The sequence below is a fragment of the Phasianus colchicus genome, chromosome 2, assembly GCF_987193195.1.
Source record: "Phasianus colchicus chromosome 2, bPhaCol1.hap1.1, whole genome shotgun sequence".
Taxonomy (NCBI): Eukaryota; Metazoa; Chordata; class Aves; order Galliformes; family Phasianidae; genus Phasianus; species Phasianus colchicus.
The window spans coordinates 108,362,501-108,384,254 of record NC_143437.1 but is presented as its reverse complement, the minus strand read 5'-3'; the positions used below and the strand labels follow the sequence as shown (position 1 = coordinate 108,384,254).

Here is a 21,754-nt window from a genome sequence, read left to right as displayed (position 1 = left end):
CAAGTATCTATGCCTTTGATCCAGCAGATAAAGGAATGTCACAGAACTAAGACAGCCAGAGACCACTCTGGCTGTGAAGTGGAGTGATGTGGTCTGGCCACATTCACACTGTGTATCACCAGGTCAATCAGTATCCATCGACTCATATGACTCTATGTGGTTCTCAGGAATAATTGCTCAGCATGCACATACAAGTTTGTGCATGTTTCCATTCAAAGTCAAAATGTTTTGCTGACACCCCTCAGAACGATGTAACAAACCTTTGCTGAACTAATCAATGTCAGTACATCCCCTTCCTCCATAACAGGTATCTAAATCATTGGTACACTCTAGTGATTTTCAGATAGTCAGATCTCTTGAGAACTTATCTACATAACTTATCACAAGTCACAATGTAATGAACGGTTTTCTTTATGTTTGTTATTCCAGCAGCCTGAAAGTCTTTCGATCAATTCCCAGGAACACTCTCCTTTCACAGTATGCAGGAAGACTTACCAGGTAATACAGAGCTGGGGCTGTTCAGCCTAGAGAAGAAGAGACTTGAGGGAGACCTGAGAGCATCCTTCCAGTACCTAAAGGGGGCTATAGGAATGAAGGAAATAGATTTCTTTCCAGAGTCTGTTGTGATAAGACATGGGGAAATGGTTTCAAACTAAAGGAGGGAAGATTTAGGTTGGATATAAGGAAGAAATTTTTTACAATATGAGTAGTGAGGCACTGGCACAGGTTGCCCAGAGAGGTGGTGAAAGCTTCATCCATAGATACATTCAAGGTCAAGATGGACCAGGCTCTAAGCATCTGATCTAGTTGCAGATCATAGAATCATAGAATCACAGAATCATAGAATCATAGAATCATAGAATCACAGAATCACAGAATCACAGAATCACAGAATCATAGAATGGCTTGGGTTTGAAGGGACCCCAAGTTCCAACCTCTCTACCACAGGCAGGATTGCAAACCACTAAATCAAGTTGTCAAGGGTCTCATTCTAACCTGGCCTTGAACATCTCCAGGAACGGGGCATCTCATAATGTATGTATATCATAATGTATTCCTCTGGGCAACTTGTTTCAGCACTTCAGCACTCTCTCAATGAAAAACTGCCCCCTGACATCTAATCTAAATATTCCTTCCTTTAGTTTAAAAAAACATTCCCCCTTGTCCTATTACTATGTACCCACAATAAAGTTGATTTCCCTTCTGTTTATAATCATCTTTTAAATCTTGGAAGACCATAATGAGGTCTCCCTGCAGCCTTCTGCTCTCCAGACTGAACAAGCCCAACCCTTTCAGCCTGTCCTCACAGGAGAGGCACTGCAGCCCTCTGAGCATTTTCATGGCCTTCCTTTGGATTCCCTCCAGAAGTTCCACATCTTTCCTGTATTGGAGGTCCCAGACCTGAACACACTACTCCAGATGGGGCCTCACTTGGGTAGAATAGACAGGGACAATCCCATCCCTGTCCCTGCTGGCCACCCCTCTTCTGATAGAACCCAGGATACCATTGGCCTCAGGGGCTACAAGTGCACACTACTTGCTCGTGTTAACCCTAACCCTAACCATTACCCCAAAGTCCTTCTCAGCAGGGTTCCTCTCAAGGAGTTCTTCTCCCAGTCTGTACACATACCTGGAATTGCACCAGTCCAAGTAAAAACCTTGCACTTTGCTCTTTTGAATTTCATCAGATTCTTAAGAGCCCACCTTTTGAGTTTATCAAGGTCGCTCTGGATGGCATCCCTTCCTTCTGGCATATCAACTGCACCACTCAGCTTGGTGTCATCAGCAAACTTGCTGAGGATGCACTCGATCCTATCATCTATATCACTGATAAAGAGGTTAAAGGGTGCCTGTCCCAAGACAGATCTCTGACAAACACCACTCATTCATTGCAGGGGAGTTGGGCTTGATGACTTTAAGAGTCCCTTCCAACTCTAATGATTCTATGATTAATCCTCGCATAAGATACTCTTTTCTGAATTCAAAATAAGTTGGTGCCTAATTCCTTGGGTGTTACCTATGTCTCAATCTATAACTATTCCTTGTAGAGTAATGTATTGTTTGATTCAGTTGGGTAAAAATTTTCAGTACTGAAATTTTATTTCAGATTATTGTCGTATGTGTGTTTAATTTAGTGACAGAGAGAGTACACTGTAAATTTTATTCTGTATGCTGACATAAAGACACTGGCTACTAGTTTTTTGTTGGTTTTTTTTTGTTGTTGATGATGTTGTTGATGTTGTTGGTGGTGGTTGGTTTTTTCTACTTTCTCTCAGAGGTGCTTATGCTGTTATTTCTAGAGGTTGGTTGACTCAGGGTAGTAGCCAAGAGGAATCATTGTGATATTAGTTGAAGTCACAGTAGAATTTCCAGTGAGACTTCTGTTAAGGGTGATAATTCCATTGATGCAACAAAAATGGATGGCTGTGGGTCATTCTGCCATTTCAAAACAGCAAAGTGAACAGAGAACCTGATTACAGAACTTTCCTCAATTTCTTCTTTCCTGGTTATGAAAGATCCAGTCCCTGTTTCTAAGATATAATAAATGCACACAACTTCACTGTTCAATTTTGTTCTTACAAAATTAAAGATATTTGTGGAAATGTACTCACTGGCTTAAATGGGACCAGAATTTCCACCTATACAACATTTGTCCTTCCCATTGAGAAGATCACAGTAAGGTATTTCTTCACCTGACTTCATTGGATTTGTGGCTCCTGAACTCTATGTAGTGGAAGTTTTCTTCTTTTATATTTATGAGGAAAAAAAAGAATTGCATTTTTAGCTGTTATTTTTAAAGTAGAATTACAAATGAATTGCATGCCTGTCATAGGGAAACTGAGGCTAAATGAGGAGATGACTTTTAAAAAAGACATCATCTCCCCTATTAAAACCTGTGTGATCTATGAATTTGGTCTGTTTTCCAAAGACAAAAGCTCCTTATCTCTCCATCATCATCATAATGAATAAGCAACAGGCTGTGGAAAGGAATGTTGTGCTCTAATTCATGCTGTTTTGTTTTGTTTTGTTTTGTTTTACCTTAAAAGTCCCTTTGATATTTTTATACCACCAGACAGCAGCTAGATCTTTTTTTTTTTTTTTTTTTTTTTTTTTTTAACTTCTTCCCTCTGGACAAGTAGGATATTAATATTATCCCTGTAACAAGCAGCAGAAGGAATAAAACATCTAGGTAAATACTGCAAGTGAGATTAAAACTCTCTAGCTTTCTGATGTAACCTTGTGACATAGCGTTTCTAGTGAATTAAACCAAATGTACAAGTATTTAACGACTAATCCTTTTAAGTATTTTAATGCCCCAATGAAGATTTCTTATAGGGAGAGGCAAAGCATATGTGGTTTCCGTTAGAGTCTGCCTGCAGGCAGAGGATTGAGCAGATTGGCTTTTTTTCTTTCTTTTTTTTTTTTTTCTTCTTCTTCTTTCTTCCTCTCCCCCCTCTTTTTAATTAATTAATATTTCCCTTCTTTTGTTTTTTTCTCGTTGTTTGGGTTCTTTTGGCGGGCGGGCAGGCAGCACGTGGGCGCGGGGTGCTGAACGGACAGCTCCGCTCGGCGGGGCTGCGGGGGGCTTCACCAGAGGGAGGGGAGGGAGAGGGGAGGGAGGGGGGAGGGCGGGGTGCAGCCAAATCGCAGCCTGCTTCTTGCTGCAAGAAAGAAGAGGGATACCGAACAGGCTTTCTTCCTCCCTTGGGTTACTACAAACAACTAACCTAGCTCAGGGGGCTCTTTGAAGACACCAAAGAAAAGTAACTTTTCATTTCAGAAACCCATCCTGCAGGGCAGCAGGTATTAAGCTGATGGTAACATTCCATGTATGTATCTAAAAATATGTATGAAAAAAAAAAAAAAAACCAAACCACACACACACATATGTATGGCTTCTTTTGATGTTATTGAACTTCCTAGCCATAGGGAATAATATTTTCTCCTCTATTAATAGCCAGCCTAGTGTCATGCACTGCAGGGAGAAAAATCAATGCTCATAGCTATAAACAAAATTGATCTTCTGTTTAAGTTAATCTTTAAGGGTTGCAAATTTAGGGTCAGGGTTAAGGTTACATAGAAAGCAAATGTTCAGATTTCAACTTAGGGAGATGTATCCACTTTCTATGCACTTTAGATGTAAAATAACCTAAATTTGGGGAAATATTAGTGTGGATGCAATGGCTGTACTGCACAGTTGCATATACTCAGGCAGATGAGACTGATAACAGGACATCAACGCTCACTCATTTGTGTGATGAGCAATTGCAAATACAATAATCATGTTTCTGTGTATTAAAATCCTAGACCAGAGGTCTTGCTGATAGAAATGGAAGATGAACTAATGACGTTAACTTAGTTACATTGATTCATGTAAAATCATGATATAAAGTAGCTGTGATAAAGATTGCAAAATCTCTCCTGAGACTTTGTATATATATCCTGATATATAGAAGTAAATGCATCATTCATTTATTGTATATGGCATACATACAGAGAAACGGATTTTCTTTGTGGCCACAGACTTGCTTCATTAAGGAAATGCATGGACATACTTTCTTTTAATAACTTGAAATAGCAATGAGGAGAGAAGCGAAATATTGTCTTCACTTGACCAACATTTAATAAATGGCCCAGTGCCTCTTTCTCCTTACAAGTATATAAACTAAAATTATATCCTAATCTTTGCAATCTTGAATACCAATTTATCTTTCCATTCTGAACTAATGTTGCTTACTGGTGTTAAATGCTCTTCCATGTTTGTTTGTGTTTGTTTATTTGTCTGGTTCATTTGTTAGTTTACTTTAGTCTGATTTTATATTTTTTTCCTGCTACACAATGAAAAATTGGTAAGCAGTTGTGTAAGATAAGCACTCTGCTGAATGAGCTACAGCTCATTGTCTTAAACAATTCAAAACATGGTACTTCGATTGCAGTCATTTTGTTGCACAATCAAAAGTTGCTGATTGTCCATGTTTCATTCACTGGTCTACAAATAATCATTTCCAAGCAGCCAGGCAACGTGAATAGAGTAAAACTGCTTCAGAAAATCACACATTAAGTAACAGTTCAGAAATGTGTTTATTAGGTTGTTCATAGTGCTACTACATACATGTAGTACTGTAATACTATAACTATATAGGATGGATGAAAGAAGGAGGGAAAGAAGGAGGGAAGGAGGGAGGGAGGGAGGGAGGGAAGGAGGGAAAGAAGGAAGGAAGGAGGGAAAGAAGGAAGGAAGGAAGGAAGGAAGGAAGGAAGGAAGGAAGGAAGGAAGGAAGGAAGGAAGGAAGGAAGGAAGGAAGGAAGGAAGGAAGGAAGGAAGGAAGGAAGGAAGGAAGGGAGGGAGGGAGGGAGGGAGGGAGGGAGGAAAGAGAAGGAAAGGGGGATTTTTTTTCTCATGATTAAAAAAAAAAAAAGTCTAACTTTGAGAATATGGAAGTCAGACTTCTTTTTTCAGACATTTTCTATCACATTTTTTATTGTCTCACTTCATCAGATATTTTAGACACAATACAAATCCAAATACTTGCTTTGGCCATTTTCCACAGCCCATTGAATTCCAGGTGAAGAATTCCATTGACTGGGATGATCTTTGCATCAGGGCCCTCATGCAAGAGAGCACTTATCTTTTACTGCCTGACCCTTCTTCCTTCACTATCATGCTCAGTCCCACAGAGGTCAGAGAGACAACTGGCTTATGCAGGGATTACTGACCTGAGCCGAGGTTGTGGAATGGAGCTCGCAGTGAGCTCTATCAGCACGCTCATTATCAGTCCTCTAGTAGCTATTGTCAGGATGTGAATAATGTCTCCTTCCAGAGATACCATTCCAGAGTCAGATTATGCAGACAGGATCTTAGTTTTCCAGAAATAAATACATTAAAATAAAATCTCCTTCTCCAAATGAATTTTAATGTTGAATTTTAAAGCAACAGAAATCCCAAAATCTCTTGATTTTATTCATGACCCATTATGATCAATTGGGAAATTAAAATATGTTTTTAAAGCATAAATACCTATTCCCTTGGTAGAATCTTGTGTCTCTGAAGTAGCTGGCTTCAGTTTTGGGGATACTTCATATGCATTTTAATAGCAAATGCCTGAATACCAAACCAATAAAAAAATATACCGTGATGGGCTTTTGGGGGGAGGTTTGTTGTGTTGTTTTTTTTCCATAGCTACCCAGGATTCTTGGGTCAATACAAGTCTCATTTTCAAATACGTTAACAAATATATGTGTTCAGTGCAAACTATATATTGCTTAACCTAAATACAGATTTATTTGAGCTATTCAGAGCAATTCCAGACTCCTGAGGAAAGAATTTATTTGAAATATTAATACTGCTACACCTAATTTTAAAGTGTTAAGGCTAGAAATAACTGTAAGTAGTAAAATAAATCCTTGAACATGTATATCTACACAGACACCCAGTTGGGGAAAAAGCTATCAATACATGGCTTGTGAGCTGAGGATGCAGATGTCAGTCTTACCTTTGAATTTGCTCTTTTAAGTTTGTGACACAACCTTAATGTCATTTTAACATATAGCAGTGCTCTGTGTTTAATTAGGTAAGGAAACTTGCTCACTATTACTGTCAAGGTATAAGTATATGAACACAGTGGAGTACACTCAATAATCCAAAGAACCTGACACTGTATTATTTATTGGAATGTCTGAATTAATTATGGATGATTCTAATATAAGGTACATCTTTAATACATCACAGTCTACAGATGTTTTCATTCTCCACTACCAGAGAGAAGTTTAATGATAATATTTTGCCTCAAAAATCGAAAGGCATCCGGAAAATAATATGGATAATGTCATTTTAACCAGTTTGTGAACAGAAGCATTTCCAAAGGCTTAGTTTAGCTGGTTACATGTGGGAGAATTTGGTTTAAAATCACCCTGTGGTCCAAGGACAGCAAGATACACACACTGAGAAAGAAGGAAAAGGAAGGAAGGAGGGAAGGAGGGAAGGAGGGAAGGAGGGAAGGAGGGAGGGAGGGAGGGAGGGAGGGAGGGAGGGAGGAAGGAAGGAAGGAAGGAAGGAAGGAAGGAAGGAAGGAAGGAAGGAAGGAAGGAAGGAAGGAAGGAAGGAAGGAAGGAAGGAAGGAAGGAAGGAAGGAAGGAAGGAAGGAAGGAAGGAAGGAAGGAAGGAAGGAAGAAGGAAGGAAGGGAGGGAGGGAGGGAGGGAGGGAGGAAGGGAGGAAGGGAGGAAGGGAGGAAGGGAGGAAGGGAGGAAGGGGGAATAGTTCTAGATGCACTAGTTAACTGCCAGATTTTGAGCTTCAAACCAGTGTTTCCTCCTGAAGAGCAAAATACATTTGTGACAACCATTCCCACTGAATTTTGATGGATTGGTATGAAATATCTGTTACATACCAGTCTTTCCTCTTTCTTTCATGGAGCTTAGATATTATACTACATCAGTGAGTGGGAATATCAGGTACAACTTCCTATAGTGTTTTACATAAAAGTAAGACTTTTAAACTTTTATTATTAGCAAGTTTAAAAAAGAAAGAGTGAATATTTCTTATGTATTTTGTTTAAATTACAATATTTTAAGGAAGGTGTGAACAACTTGCTTGAGTCAAGTGGGAATGGCAGAGAAGTATGGTTCTTCAAAATCAAGTTTTTTTTTCCAATTGTCTATCCCAGACTTCTGAAATGCCACATTTGAAAGCTGTAAGATACCCCAAAATTATTGGGCCTAGAAGGACTAGTTCAAATCTCAATACCACTAGTAGTGGAGCAAGAATTTGAGTCAGGTCTAAGATTAAAGTTTAAGTCACATTTTGAGGCTTTTCACCATTGTGCAGTTTTCCAGAATCATGTTTCATTCTGCTCTACTGCTAAATTGCTAACCTCATCCCATTTAAGGAACATATATCTGCGTTTCCTTTCAACAGTTTCTTAGTGTAGCATCAACACTGAAAATAGCTTGTAGCATTGATATTGATTAGGAATTCTTTGATGAAACAGTTATGAAGTATAATCAGAGTAAGAAAACAAATTGGAAAAAAGAGATAGAAATGCTATCACAAAAAAAGTTTTTAAAGCAGAACTTTTGGCTTTTGCCTCAATATAAACTTAAGGGCTCGAAATACTGCTGAGGTCTCTGATCACTTCCTTTCACAACATTCAAAAGCAGAGCTTGAAAATCATCAATCATCTACAGGCAAGGGGGAAGTGACTGAAGAGATACTGTTGTGCAGGAAGGTGAGGCTCTTATGTTGAAAAGTAGAGTATAGTTAGATCTGTGATAATAACTAAACATTCATTTTCTGAACAGCAGATCACAAAGATTATAAGAAATTTAACAAATCATTAGGAAAAAGAGAGAGATTATTAAAGGAGACTCTGAAGTTATCCTGATTCTGTTATGCACTGTAGTAAATACCTTCAGATAGCCGCAGAATCAGAAAAGGATTTAAGAGTTAAAAAAGGTGACCTACATCAGTGAGATATATCAGGTAGAGCAAAAAAAAGGTCTGGGAGGATTACCTAATGAAGGGAAGAAAGTGTAAGAAGTGTGAGAGCAGCCAAGTTGAGGAATGAAAGGATTGCACAAGAGAGTAAGATAAATAAAGTAACAGGACATTCTTCAAGTACAGATGAGGTCAATGGAAAGTAAAAATTCCCTCTAAGAGATGGCAGGAGCAATTGACACGAGAAGTAGTTTTTGCTTTCAAGAGAAAGCTAGAAGGAGTGAGGGGGCCTTTTTATTGTTTGCAGAAGGCGAGAGAGGACAGCTGCCACAGACAGTCATCATGTTCTTCCCTAAGGGATATGGTAGAGATGCTGACAGAAATTAGGAACATGGCAATAAAAGGCACTGGAAAAACCACAGCATTGTGTGAGGTTTGGAAGGGGAAAAATCTCAACAGGAGAAGAGAGGAACCAATCTGGCTTGCTTGATGCAGGTGCCTAAAGGAGGATGGATAGACAGCTTGAAAACACATCAATAGAGATAAAATAAATGCCTTAAAGCAGGAAGGTGTGGAAGACCCAGATACACTAGATGCTATTGTCAAGCAGGTGGAGATGTCTCTATGGACCAGGTACCACCCTAGGAGCCATGCAAGATGGGGCCCTAGTCAGCCTCCCCAGTTGGATCTCCACCCCTCTACAAGCCTGAGCCAAGAGAAGCTGTTTTCTTGAGGTCTGAGTGGAGAGCAAAAACAGATGGGGTGGGATGCTCAGCACCTCAGGAAGCTTCAGGGAAACAGGCAGGAGAGGGAGAAAATGAGAAGGTTGCAAGATCAATTGAGTGGAGAAGATAAACATGAGGAGCAGCTCCACATAGGAAGTGACTCTGTTACTGTGGAATGGGATGCCTGAGGGAGAGAGCAGGGAAGTCACTTCACGAAGACATCTCAGAATAAATAACAGAAAGATGAAGACAGTGGAAGTTGAACCTGAAGAAAGGAGGGAAAGTTGGTCTCTCATCTACAAAGCAGTGAATGAGTCACCCCTACCCAACTGAAAAGTCATGTTGTAATGCAATGTCCAGAAGCTCCATCATTCCCATCCCATTGCAGAGTAATATGACTGACATTCACTCCAAGTGAGCATTATTCTGCTTTTCTACACACAATATTGATGAATATTGACTTCTTTGAAGCTATATCCCCTCTACCTTTCCCACTGACTGCAAGTGATACCAGACACATGATTTGAAATACAGCTGCCTTCAAGTCTTCATGAAAGCCTCAGCAAGCAGGACAAGAATTTCTTGTCAAAGAAATGACTGGAGACACCAGTTATCCCCTTTAATTTTCAACTAATATATTCACAGCATTTTAATTGCTTGCAAATGCATTTTCTCTGTCCCATTATGTTGCCTTTCGGCTGTTGTGATGAGGCAGAATACAAATTTGCAAAGGAGGAGGAAACGTGGTGGTGGGCATCAGAGGGGTTCACTGTATTCATTGGAAAGGGGAGAGGGCAGCTTTCTGCAACAATCCAGGGTCTGGACACTCCTCCAAGATTCCACCCACTTGTTGCCCAGAAGAACAGGCTATGTATTCTGTCCCATTCTTCCCTCTGCTAAAATAATAATTCTTAAAGAGAAACGAGTGGAAAAAAAAAAAAATCTTTATTTCAACCTCTCAAAAGCACTCTTATTTTTTTCCCCCACTGAAAATTTATTGGGTTTATTCAATTAGCAGACAGGGTTTGTCTCCCTCTGGATGAGTAGAAAGGTGGCACACAGACAGGTAAGGAAAGGTGACAGGAAAGGAAGGTGGAGAGTATGTGTGTGCATGTAGGGGGGATACCAGCTTCCTCCCTCCAACCCTCAGGGGTCTGGGCTTCTCCCAGAGCCTTTGCTGGGACTGGATATAAGAAAAATATTGTTTTACACTAAGGGTGGTGAGGCATTGGCACAGGTTGCCCAGAGAGGCGGTGGTGCCCCATCCCTGCAGACAGCCAAGGTCAGGCTGGATGGGCTGTGAGCACTGATGGAGCTGTGGGTGTCCCTGTTCAGTGCAGGGAGTGGGACAGATGGCCTTGAAGGGTCCCTTCCAACTCAAACCATTCTATCATTCTGTGGTTCCCTGTGTGAGAGGTTCAGGGGAGGGAAGTGGGGTGAGGATGCTCTGAGTAGAGGGGAGGGCATGTTCAGGTTCACCCCGTCTACCAGACATGAGTGGAGTTCAATGAGCTGGGGGAGCACAAGTGATAAAAAAAAGACCTTGCTGGGGGGATGAGACAAAGGATCGGCAACAATGGATTTGTAAGCAGTGGGCAGGAGCTCATTGATGCACAAAAGCGACTCTCAGGCTGCTTTTGTTTTAGGCCAGCTTGGTGTCCCCGAAGCTTACAGCCCCCAAACTTCAAGACTTGCAGAGGACAAAGGAAAGGAAATGTGTATTAAGCAAACAGCTTTTGTTGGCTGCTAAAGGGGGATATCTCTGTCGGTCCTTCACAGCAGAAGACACACAGAGGACGGACCCTGCTCCAAAAGTGTCTTGGCTGTGCTGAACCCCAACTCCTTGTGGAGACGTGAACTGCTCTCCGCCTCGTTCAGACACAGGAAACTCCAGGAAAAGTCATCAGAAGTTTAGGTCTGGCAAGGAGCAACCTTTGGTGCTTTGCACCGGTAGAGAAGGTTCTTAATTTTGTAATTACATAAACAATTACTGGGCAACCAGCAGAATGCACTGGCTAAGGCAGGAAAGAGAAAAAAAATAAATAAAAGGGGGGGTTGAGGGATGCAATTTTAGATTTGTAACTGCCGGGGAACGTTTTTAGGTCAAACTCGAGGTGAATGAGCTCTGTGAGTCCAGGGAGCTGCTCTCACACAGCCAGACACCCAGAGCAGACTGTCCCTGCAGCAGCACCAGCCGCTTTACACACTTGAGTGAATTACCAGCAAAACTGAGATCATCCCGGAGGGAAGACGATTTTTTTTTTTTTTTTCCCAGTCAGGAGAGGAGAGGAGAGGAGAGGAGAGGAGAGGAGAGGAGAGGAGAGGAGAGGAGAGGAGAGGAGAGGAGAGGAGAGGAGAGGAGAGGAGAGGAGAGGAGAGGAGAGGAGAGGAGAGGAGAGGAGAGGAGAGGAGAGGAGAGGAGAGGAGAGGAGAGAAAAGAAAAGAAAAGAAAAGAAAAGAAAAGAAAAGAAAAGAAAAGAAAAGAAAAGAAAAGAAAAGAAAAGAAAAGAAAAGAAAAGAAAAGAAAAGAAAAGAAAAGAAAAGAAAAGAAAAGAAAAGAAAAGAAAAGAAAAGAAAAGAAAAGAAAAGAAAAGAAAAGAAAAGAAAAGAAAAGAAAAGAAAAGAAAAGAAAAGAAAAGAAAAGAAAAAAGAAAAGAGAAAAGAAAAAAGAAAAGAAAAAAACAAGCTACTGAAAACTGGAAACAGAAGCAAACTTTGATAAACAACACGCCCAGCCACAATGAAACTCAACGCGAAGTCTGTCAGCTCCGACCATGAGCTTATGGCACTGGTTGGACAACCAGAGAGATCCCAATTAACTTTCTTGAAAGAATTTCTTTGAGAGCAATTAATAAGTGCTTTGCAGTTTGACTCATGTTATTAATTGGATTGGGGAGGAGTTAAAGCACAAACGGTCTATATGATTTTTTAGGGTCTGTAAGCGAAGCTAACAGATGGAACTGACCAGTAACGTGCATCTGGCAAGCCGGGTTTCTTATAAACTTTCCTCCAAACAAAACCAGTTTGAGGGCTTTGTTGTTGTTTGAAGAGAAGTTGTGCTCCGAGCTGGCTGGTGGGATCTGTCAGTTTGTCTGTCTGTCTGCTCTGTGCGTGTGGAGAGGGGGAAGGGGCTCTGTGTGATCTCTCGTAGGACGGATCCCTTGCAGCTTGGGGATCTGCTGAAAGCTCGGGCAGGCACCTGTCCTTGTCCTTGTCCGTGCCCCATTCCTCGCTTCCAGGACTGGGCAGCCCCGGGACGCTGCTCAGGTGCGGAGTGATGAGTGCCTCGTGAAGCGACTCCCTCAGATAAGGGAATCAAGATAAGGGGCAAATCGTGTCGCTGCCTCTCCTGTAGTTTCCCCATCCCCTCCGGCTCCTCCCAACCAAAAGGATGAAATTTAGTAGACAGACGAAGTGCCCGTCGCTATGACACGGTGACATCTCTGCCGCCAGGTTGTGATGGGGGATCCCTGCAGGGACAGCGCTGCCCACTGAAATTCCCCTGCTCGAGTGGCACCGGTTGTGTCCTCTGTGCGTCCCCGTTTGTGCACTGAGCTTGGCAAGAGCCAGGAAATGCCTTCCACTCCCCCATTAAAATAAATAAATAAATAAAATAGACACTAGGCAGTACTAAAGGAGAAAATAACTGGAAAGAATCTGCAGAGCTATAGGGTGCAGATCTTTATGTGGGAGGGGGTTTGCCCTCCTTCTGGAAAGAAAGGGACAAATCTCTCTCGGTCAGGAGTGTGTGCTCAAGGTGACTGAACTTTTTTTTGGTGCAGGTCTAAGCCATCTTGTTGGAGTCTTGTATGGTTGCTGGTATTGCGTTCATCATTCTCCAGAGTTTGCCTATTGCTCTTCGATTCTCTCATCCACCAAGGTCTTGAGAAGTCCAAACAGAATCTGAATTTGGAAAAGTTCCTATAATTTTCTGAAATAAATAACGGAGGGGAAATGGTTATTTCATTAACAACATCAGAACAGTAACAGTAGGAAAGCCAAATTAAAAGAAACCTTCCCTTCCTTCCTTCCTTCCTTCCTTCCTTCCTTCCTTCCTTCCTTCCTTCCTTCCTTCCTTCCTTCCTTCCTTCCTTCCTTCTCCTCCTTCCTTCCTTCCTTCCTTCCTTCCTTCCTTCCTTCCTTCCTTCCTTCCTTCCTTCCTTCCTTCCTTCCTTCCTTCCTTCCTTCCTTCCTCCCTTCCTCCCTTCCTTCCTTCCTTCCTCCCTTCCTTCCTTCCTTCCTCCCTTCCTTCCTTCCTTCCTCCCTTCCTTCCTTCCTCTCCTTCCCTTCCCACTATCCTCCTTTTTCCCCGTCTCTATTAAGAAAGGTGTGTGTTGGGGAGCACACAACTCTGCAGAGATGAGCTCGCTAGCATAGCGTTGGAGAGGTAGAAAGTGTTTGCTGCTGACCCCTGTGCACGCCTGGATAATCGCACTTTTCCATTTCAGACAATGCATTTCAATTCCAGTCGTGTGCCTTTGTCCATTTGTATAAAGAAAAGAGGGCTGAATGACAGGTCCTGTTAGCCTGCATGAACAGATACCAATAAACCCTCCCAAAACCTGGACCTTAAAAAAAAAAAAAAAAAAAAAAAAAAAAAAAAACACAGGAGAAGAAGAGAGAGAGAAGGAGAGAGAGGGAGAAAGCCACATGCCTATTTGCCTGCGGCTTATTATTAAGACACCTTCTCTGCTTAAACACTTAAAAGCAAACCAAATTAAATGGCAATTAAAGGCGAGTTACACCCTCATCTTATCTCCCGGTTTATCATTTGTGGAAACTAACCATCAGCACAGCCACCCCGGCGGGAAGTGCCATTTGGGTTGGCATCTCCTCGGGGGGCGGGTGGTTCCCCCCCGAGCCTCCCCGGCAACGGGCGGCCCCTCCGGACGATCCGGGTACGGAGCCGCATTGAACGGTGGGGCCGGGAGCCGCAACCTGGGGATACGGGACTGCTCTCCTCTCCGAGCCTGGAAACTCCTCGGAGCGTTGTCCCTAAATAAAGGAGCAGCGTAACCCTTCGGTTTTGCCACCCATTGCATTTCCATCACTCAGAGATATCAACCCCGAGAAAAGAAGGGAAAACCGCTGTCAGTGGTCGTATATTCCCTTCCATGTTTTTTTGTTTTTGTTTTTGTTTTTGTTTTTTTCCCCTCCTCCTGTAGAGATCAATGTAATTCCGTCGGTTTGTATGTATTTTACGTCTAATTCCATACAATATCGCCTCTGCGGTGATGCTTCGTGGTCTCACCCTCGTTTTATGGTTGAAAAAGCTATTTAAAGAAGTCTGTAAGATAGCATATCAGGCAGATGTAAAAGCAGGTTGGAGTGTGAAGTGGACTTAAATTCGATGTAAATGCAAGGGTAAAGAAAAAGAGAAAGAAAGAGAGAAAGAGAAAGAGAGAAAGAAGGAAAGAAAGAAGGAAGGAAGGAAGGAAGGAAGGAAGGAAGGAAGGAAGGAAGGAAGGAAGGAAGGAAGGAAGGAAGGAAGGAAGGAAGGAAGGAAGGAAGGAAGGAAAGAAAGAAAGAAAGAAAGAAAAAGAAAGAAAGAAAGAAAGAAAGAAAGAAAGAAAGAAAGAAAGAAAGAAAGAAAGAAAGAAAGAAAGAAAGAAAGAAAGAAAGAAAGAAAGAAAGAAAGAAAGAAAGAAAAAGAAAGAAAGAGAGAGAAAGAAAGAGAGAAAGAAAGAGAGAAAGAAAGAGAGAAAGAAAGAGAGAAAGAAAGAGAGAAAGAAAGAGAGAAACACCCCAAACTAAAACAGACCACATCGTTTTCATTTAGAGAAAAAAAAAGAAATACAGTTAAACAGACACATATACAAATGGGCAATCTTAAGATTCTGGTCAATATTTAAAAGCAGTATAATCAACAGGAAGGAGCACTTACCTATTGAAAAGGACGGTTAAATAATATCTATTAATATATATTAGCTTTATGTCTTCCCAATAAAATGTACTCAAAATACCCCCTTCGATCAGATTAGCTCCCATATTAGCCTGGGTAAGAAAAAGCATTCTAAAGAGTGGAGGAAAAATGTATAAAAATGTTGAAAGAACCTACAGTTCCTTATTAGGCTAAGATACAATATTTATTCCTTGTCTCCTGGGATGAAGCTCCTCTATCTATTGTCCTCCCAGTTCTCAGTGCTGATGCTTAATTTTCAAAACTTCTATATTACCAAGGGACCTACGACATCAGCCAAAGAAATACCCAGCAAGTACAAAATCTGATCCAGGGAGCAGCTTTTGTGCAGAGGGAAAATTTTGTTCCTACAGGTTTTTAAGGAGGTGCATGGAAAAGCGAGAGATCTGATCTATGCAGATACATTGCAAATTCCCTCCGTCTGGAGAGATTTTTTCTAAAAAAAAAAAAAAAAAAAAAAAACAGAAAGAGCGGGGAAATACATGAACTTCGGATTTTGCAAATTTCATCCTGCTTTTTATTTTTTTAATTCGGAGAGGGGGATTTTACTCAGAGTTTGGTGGCTTTTTTTTTTTTTTTTTTCCCCCTTTCTTTCTCTCCTTTTTTTTTTTTTTTTTTTTTTTTTTTTTTAAACCGGAGAACCAAAAAATGTCAACTACCTTTCCAGGTCTCGTCCACGATGCAGAGGTATTTTGTGTGTGTGAGTGCGTGTGTGTGTGTGTGTGTGTGTGTGTGTGTGAGCGCGCGTGTGGGGCTGCGCGTGTGCGTGTGTGTGCATCTGTGTGTGTGTGCGTATGTGCTCGTGTGGTTGTTTCCCTTCTTTCTTTTTTTTTTTTCTTTCTTTCTTTCTTTCTTTCTCTCTTTCTTTTTTTTCTTTTTCTTTTTTTTTTTTTTTTTTTAAATCCATATTGGACCGTTACGTTTAATTATAATCCGGCTTCAGAGATAACTTAAAGAAGTATAGAGAGAAAATTCGTTATGACATCTGTCGCCAGAAAGGGCAACTCATTACCACGTTAAAACCGTTGCCAGAACGAAAATCAGAATAATACCCCTAATAATATAATGAAGTGGAGAGAAATCACCACCAGCTCGCCAGGAATGGGGAGTTCTCGCTCAAAAACAGGACTCCCCTTTTCTTTCGAAGCTCGGGAAAAGGAGGAGGGGGGGAAAGGGGGGGGGGATTTGGGATCTGATTCGTTATTTTAAAAAAGAAAGAAAAATAGGGGTTCAAAAAAAAAAAAAAAAGGAAGAAGGGAAGGAAGGAAGAAAGGAAGGCGAGCAGGCGGCAAAGCTTTCTTTACGCTGTAACATAGGGACGGGACTTGTGTGTGTTCTCGGTAGTTTCCGCTGTTTGATGAGGGTTTTTTTTTTTGTGTGTCAGCCCCAGATATTACAGCTGTGATCAGGAGGTGGATGGATGGATGGATGGATGGATGGATGGATGGATGGATGGAGGGGTGGATGGACAGATAGATCTTTTTTATTTCAGCGCGCGGATCCCTTTCGCGTGGCGGTATTAAGGGCAGGCTGGGCTGTTTCTGGTTTTTTTAACAGACCTTTATGGCACCAGCCCAAGGTAGGAAAGGATCTTTTGTTGCTGGGGTTGCAGCTTGCAGGCTGAGACGCTTCTGCAGGGGGAGAAGCTATGCAGGACAGCGTGCTTGGAAGAACCGCAGCCGGGGTTTTAAATGACAAACCTCCAGTTTTGGGGTCTTCTTTTCACTTCTTCCTTTCAGATACGTCATGACGGATCAAACAGTTACCGTTTGATGCAGCTTGGATGCCTGGAGTCCGTGGCCAACTCGACCGTCGCCTATTCTTCCTCGTCTCCTCTCACTTATTCTACCACGGGCACCGAGTTCGCCTCCCCGTACTTCTCCACTAACCACCAGTACACCCCACTGCACCACCAGTCCTTCCACTACGAGTTCCAACACAGCCACCCGGCAGTCAACCCCGACGCTTACTCCTTGAACTCTCTCCACCACTCCCAGCAATACTACCAGCAGATCCACCATGGGGAACCCACTGATTTTATCAACCTGCACAATGCGCGGGCGCTCAAATCCTCCTGCTTGGACGAGCAGAGGAGAGAGCTGGGGTGCTTAGATGCTTACCGCCGCCACGACCTGTCTCTTATGAGCCATGGGTCCCAATATGGGATGCATCCAGATCAAAGACTCCTGCCAGGACCAAGCCTCGGGCTTGCAGCCTCGGGAGCAGACGATTTGCAGGTAAATAGCATGCGATCTCCTTTCGAGGCACCTTCTTCTCCCCTCCCCCTGCCCCGGTCCACCCTCCCCCCCCCACCCTCCCCATTTTCCTCTGCTCAGAGCAGCTCTCGTGTAGCTCATACAAAGAAGGGAAGCTTCATCCAAAAGCAAAAAAAAAAAAAAAAAAAAAGCCCGATCCGGAGCCCTTCCCCTTCAGAAGAATAGCAAGAAAAATATGGAAAAACAACAACAACCAAAAAAAAAAAAAAAAAAAAAAACCAACAAAAAAAACAAAAAAAAAAAAAACAAGCGGTCTTCCTTGGTCAAACAAACAAACAAACAAACAAACTCGCGTTGGGTGTAGGCTGAGAGCGTGGGACTCGTACGGAGATCCCGGGGTGCGTGTGTGTGTCCGCGCGTGTCTAAGTGTGTCAGATGTAAGCAAAGGCACTGGTAACTTAAACTAAACCAAATCAAAGCCACCTTCCCGCTTTTCCTAAACTTTTCCTTTCCTTCGGTGAGCGGGAGCGTTCAAATAACTTGCAGCGATAGGGCAGGTAAATGTGGGAAGGAAGGGATGGAGGAGGAAAAAGGGAAAAGGAAGGACAGGGAAAAAAAGTCGCTTTCCGACGTGCATACAAAGGGAAAGTCCGAGGCAAGAGGTGGGGGAGAAAGAAAGGCGAGCAAACGTTCGTCAGTAGGTTAAAAATTCCTCGCAATATCCGATCTATTTGTTAACAGGGAGAAAGAGAGAAGCAGATAAAGCTGAATTCATCTAACGATGTATTTAGTCATTCATCTGCTCCCCCTCTAACCGGCACCTTGACCCATCAGAAATTTCTGTATCTGCGTATTTTAACCTCAGCTTTATCCGCTCAGAAATCCTTGAACTAAAAATTCACCTCCGGTAAATGAAGCTGATAACTCAATGAACATTGTTTCCAAAATTGCTAACAACGCCCTCCTGTAAATAACACCCATTTCGAGAACTCCCCCAAATCAAAAGCAAGTCTTTCTTCCGACGAGCTGAGGAACTAAAGCTCCCCAAACAGCGGAAGAGACAAATAGGACCGTATTTACTGTACTTACTTTTCCCCCAAATCTGGCTTCCAGTCATACAAAGCTCGCTATGTTGTTCTTTCCACAAATACGTAGCGGTCAAAAAACCCGAAGTCTGTAAAATTAAGAAATGCTTATTTTATTCTCTTAAAAATCAACCAAACAACCACCACCAACAACAATAAAAACCATCCCAGAAACACTATTTACATTGGAGAGGGGAAAAATCTTTTTTTTTTCTTTGAAGGAGGAAAACAACCCAACAACCCAACAACAAAGAACATTATCTTATATCTCCGAGGAGGAAACCCTAACTATTTAAACCTGACTTTCTCCATTAAAATTCACCATATAATTTTTTTTTTTAAATCCTCTCTCTGGGCATTTTTAGGGATCTCCTTATGTTACCCCCCTCAAAAAAAAAAAAAAAAAAAAAAAAAAAAAAAAAAACCTGCCATTCACTGCTCAGCCCAACTAAAACCTATTTACTCCTTTTTATAACCACGTCTGCTGCTGATTTTTTTGTATCTGTACAAATTTTTTTTCATTGGCAGGCACAAAGCCTTGTATTTTTCAAAAGAGGGGATTAGGAACGTTTGCAAGACAGCAGACAATGCCTAAGTCCCGGGCAAAAAAGCACCATAGTTTATCCAATTTTCGACTTAGTGCCATTCAACTGGTCATTTATGCAATGTCATCCGACCAAACAACATGTTTCCCTTAAAAAAGAGAGAGAGAGAGAGAGAGAGAGAGGGAGGGAGGGAGGTTGGTTAAGCTGCTAGAGGCACATTCTTTTTTGTTGTTGTTGTTGTTGTTTATTTAAAGAAGAAAAAAATAAACAGGATTTCTTTCGAAAATACTGCTCTTTCGAACACAGTTTGAGCACAAATGTCCTCATTTCCCTCATTTAGCGTCTTTGTACCCAATCTTTGCTTTATTTTTCCTCCTCCCTCTTTTCCCGAGCAGATGAGGGAAGTGTGTTAGGGTATCGAAAAGCCTGAGCGGTGAGAAGTTGAGAATATTAATATTTATCTTTATGATTTGGAGGATTCAGAACAAACTTAGACACTTGCGACTGTCACCTTGGGCTCGGTGGGAAGCTTTTTGGGGACGGGTAGAATGAGGACGAAACACAAACCATTTTAAAGCAAAACTGTAGCATAACCACTATTCTCTCTTTCCCCTTAGTCCTTCTTTTTAAAACGTTCATCAGCATATGCCTCATTTCAAATGCAACAAATGTAAATATACTTTTCCCTGAACAGAATTTTAAGTGAATGTCCAATAGTTTCGAGGGCGGTTTAAGTCAGCCTAACAGATGCAAACAGTCTTGGAGCTGGAGTGGCATCTTTCAGTGCCCTAAAAAGATTTTCCATGGGCAACAAAGAAAACTGTCACACCTTTTCCCATCACCGCTTTAATTTATGCTCAGTCGCCAAGTTTTTTTCATATTGATTTCATAATCACTTTAAGGCAGAACACTTAAAATAAAAAAGAGCCTTGAAAAGGAAGGTCTTACAGGGCCAGCGCCAATATGGTGAAAGTGGGGGAGAGAGCCAGGACTGTAAAGGTTGTTTTGTAAAGTGGGGTTTTTATTATGCACCGACTCTCTCCGCATTTACTTAACTCTTCACGGGCTGTTGAGTAGGTTAACACCCTTAAAGGCCTCTTTCATGTCCAATACCTCGTTTGTTTGTAGAGGAAAATGCGTCTTTAACACATTTCCACTGGGCAAAGATTTAGGTTTGGTTTGTTGTGTTTTTTTAACCCCCAACATAAGGAAAACCCAAAGAAAACCCAACCTTTTCAAGTCTTTTATGATTCCAATAAAAATATTTATTATGGAGGGCGAAGATCTCCACTTAATAAGACTCATAACAGGAGAATAAAGAACTGAGATCTCCTCAGATGTGCACCAGAAGCAGTAGACAGGCTTTTGGAAGGTTCATCATGCCACACTCACACATGGGTGCCGGTGTTTGTGCACATAGATGCATATTCATCCCCACCTATATGCGGACACGAGCACAGAGACTCGATTCCTCAGCCCTATTGTTACTCTCATACGACTTTGTATAGCCGGCAAAGCTCGGTAGATCTTCTGTCGTTTGTGCTCTTTGTGTACTTCCGCGTACACTTTGTATGTCGGTACGTTTATGTCACTAAACATACGTATGAATTTAGTAGTGTGTATATATATATATGTACATGCATAAGTATATTTTTATGACTGTGCGTGCAAATATAGAGTATGAGCACACTATTCTTGCAAAAATACTTGCTTATCCCTCTATTCTGCCCATGTAACTGTCGATTTACTTCACAAATCCAGAAGAAACTCCTATTTAAATAGAAGGAAAAGTGATAATTGCTCTGCATTTCGTTGGGTAGGGACAGGCTGCAGGATGGCTGTGTGATTTCTCCAGACCACTTGAGTTGGATGAGAATAACTATGTTTTCCCATCTCACTCTAACTATTGTTCTGAGCAAATCGTGTAACAAAGCAAAAGCTATGTGATCCGTCTGTGGGTTTCTGTATCTGATTTTTTTCTTTCCTTTTTTTTCTTTCTTTCTTTTTTTTTTTTTCCCTCTTTCTTTTTCTTTTATTTTTCCTCGTTACTTAAGAGCTCAGTGGAGGCCCAGTGTGGACTTGTACTGAACGGACAAGGTGGTGTGATAAGAAGAGGTAAGATGTTACAAATACCTGCGTCTATCAATATTTGTAAAGTTGAAACCCTCTCAATTTCTCTCTTTTTCCCTCCTCCCATGTTTAGTTAGTTTTTACTGCCGAAGTTGTGAGCATTTGACATTCATCCCAAATACGTTCAAAGTAGCTTAGAGCACTTCACATTTCACAGTCCATTTGCACTTTACACGTGATTTGTTCATCAGTAGCTCTCGGATACTCCCGTTGAATACAGGGCTTTCTTGACTCATTCCCTCATTTCCCATTTAACCGAATTGATCCCTGATAATGAGTTTGAGAAACGTGCTTCCTGGCGCCGGATTTTTAAATAGGCAGTTTCATCTCGTATGGGGAAAGGAAGGTTTTTGGAAACGTCATTTCAATAGCGCTATGTATCGGTGTGGAACTCGTTTGTGAACTTTGTTTGATAACCATCTGTCAATGAAAGTATCTCAAATCTAAATTAGAAGAAAAATTCGGAATTCTCGCTAAATACTCATTTCGTCATTCATTTGCGGGATGTGACTGTTCAGTATTTTTTATTGTTGTTATTATTATCATTTATCTTGAAAAGAAACAATAGCAGTCTAAGGGCCTGACATGGGAACACCTTCTAACAAGCCTAAAATCACGCTTTTGTTCGTAGTGTAAAAGGAATGACAGAGTCGGAGGGAGCACACTTTGTGACTCAGCCTCTTGGAATACGCATTTCT

General features: G+C 41.6%; 1 protein-coding gene across 4 annotated transcripts in view; it reads left to right on the top strand.

Annotated features, from left to right (window-relative positions):
* The first annotated feature begins 15,728 nt into the window (after nucleotides 1–15,728).
* The window catches only part of TFAP2D (transcription factor AP-2 delta), a 50,185-nt gene continuing 44,159 nt past the window's right edge, over nucleotides 15,729–21,754 (top strand). The window contains exons 1-3 of one of the 4 annotated variants that reach the window (XM_031604956.2): nucleotides 15,729–15,767; nucleotides 16,820–17,317; nucleotides 20,981–21,041. In XM_031604956.2, the coding sequence (XP_031460816.1) occupies nucleotides 15,729–15,767; nucleotides 16,820–17,317; nucleotides 20,981–21,041 (598 nt within the window). Of the gene's footprint in view, nucleotides 15,768–16,321; nucleotides 16,421–16,466; nucleotides 16,660–16,771; nucleotides 17,318–20,980; nucleotides 21,042–21,754 lie in introns of those variants that run through there. The other 3 variants (XM_090136746.1, XM_090136744.1, XM_090136745.1) reach the window with 3 other exon arrangements.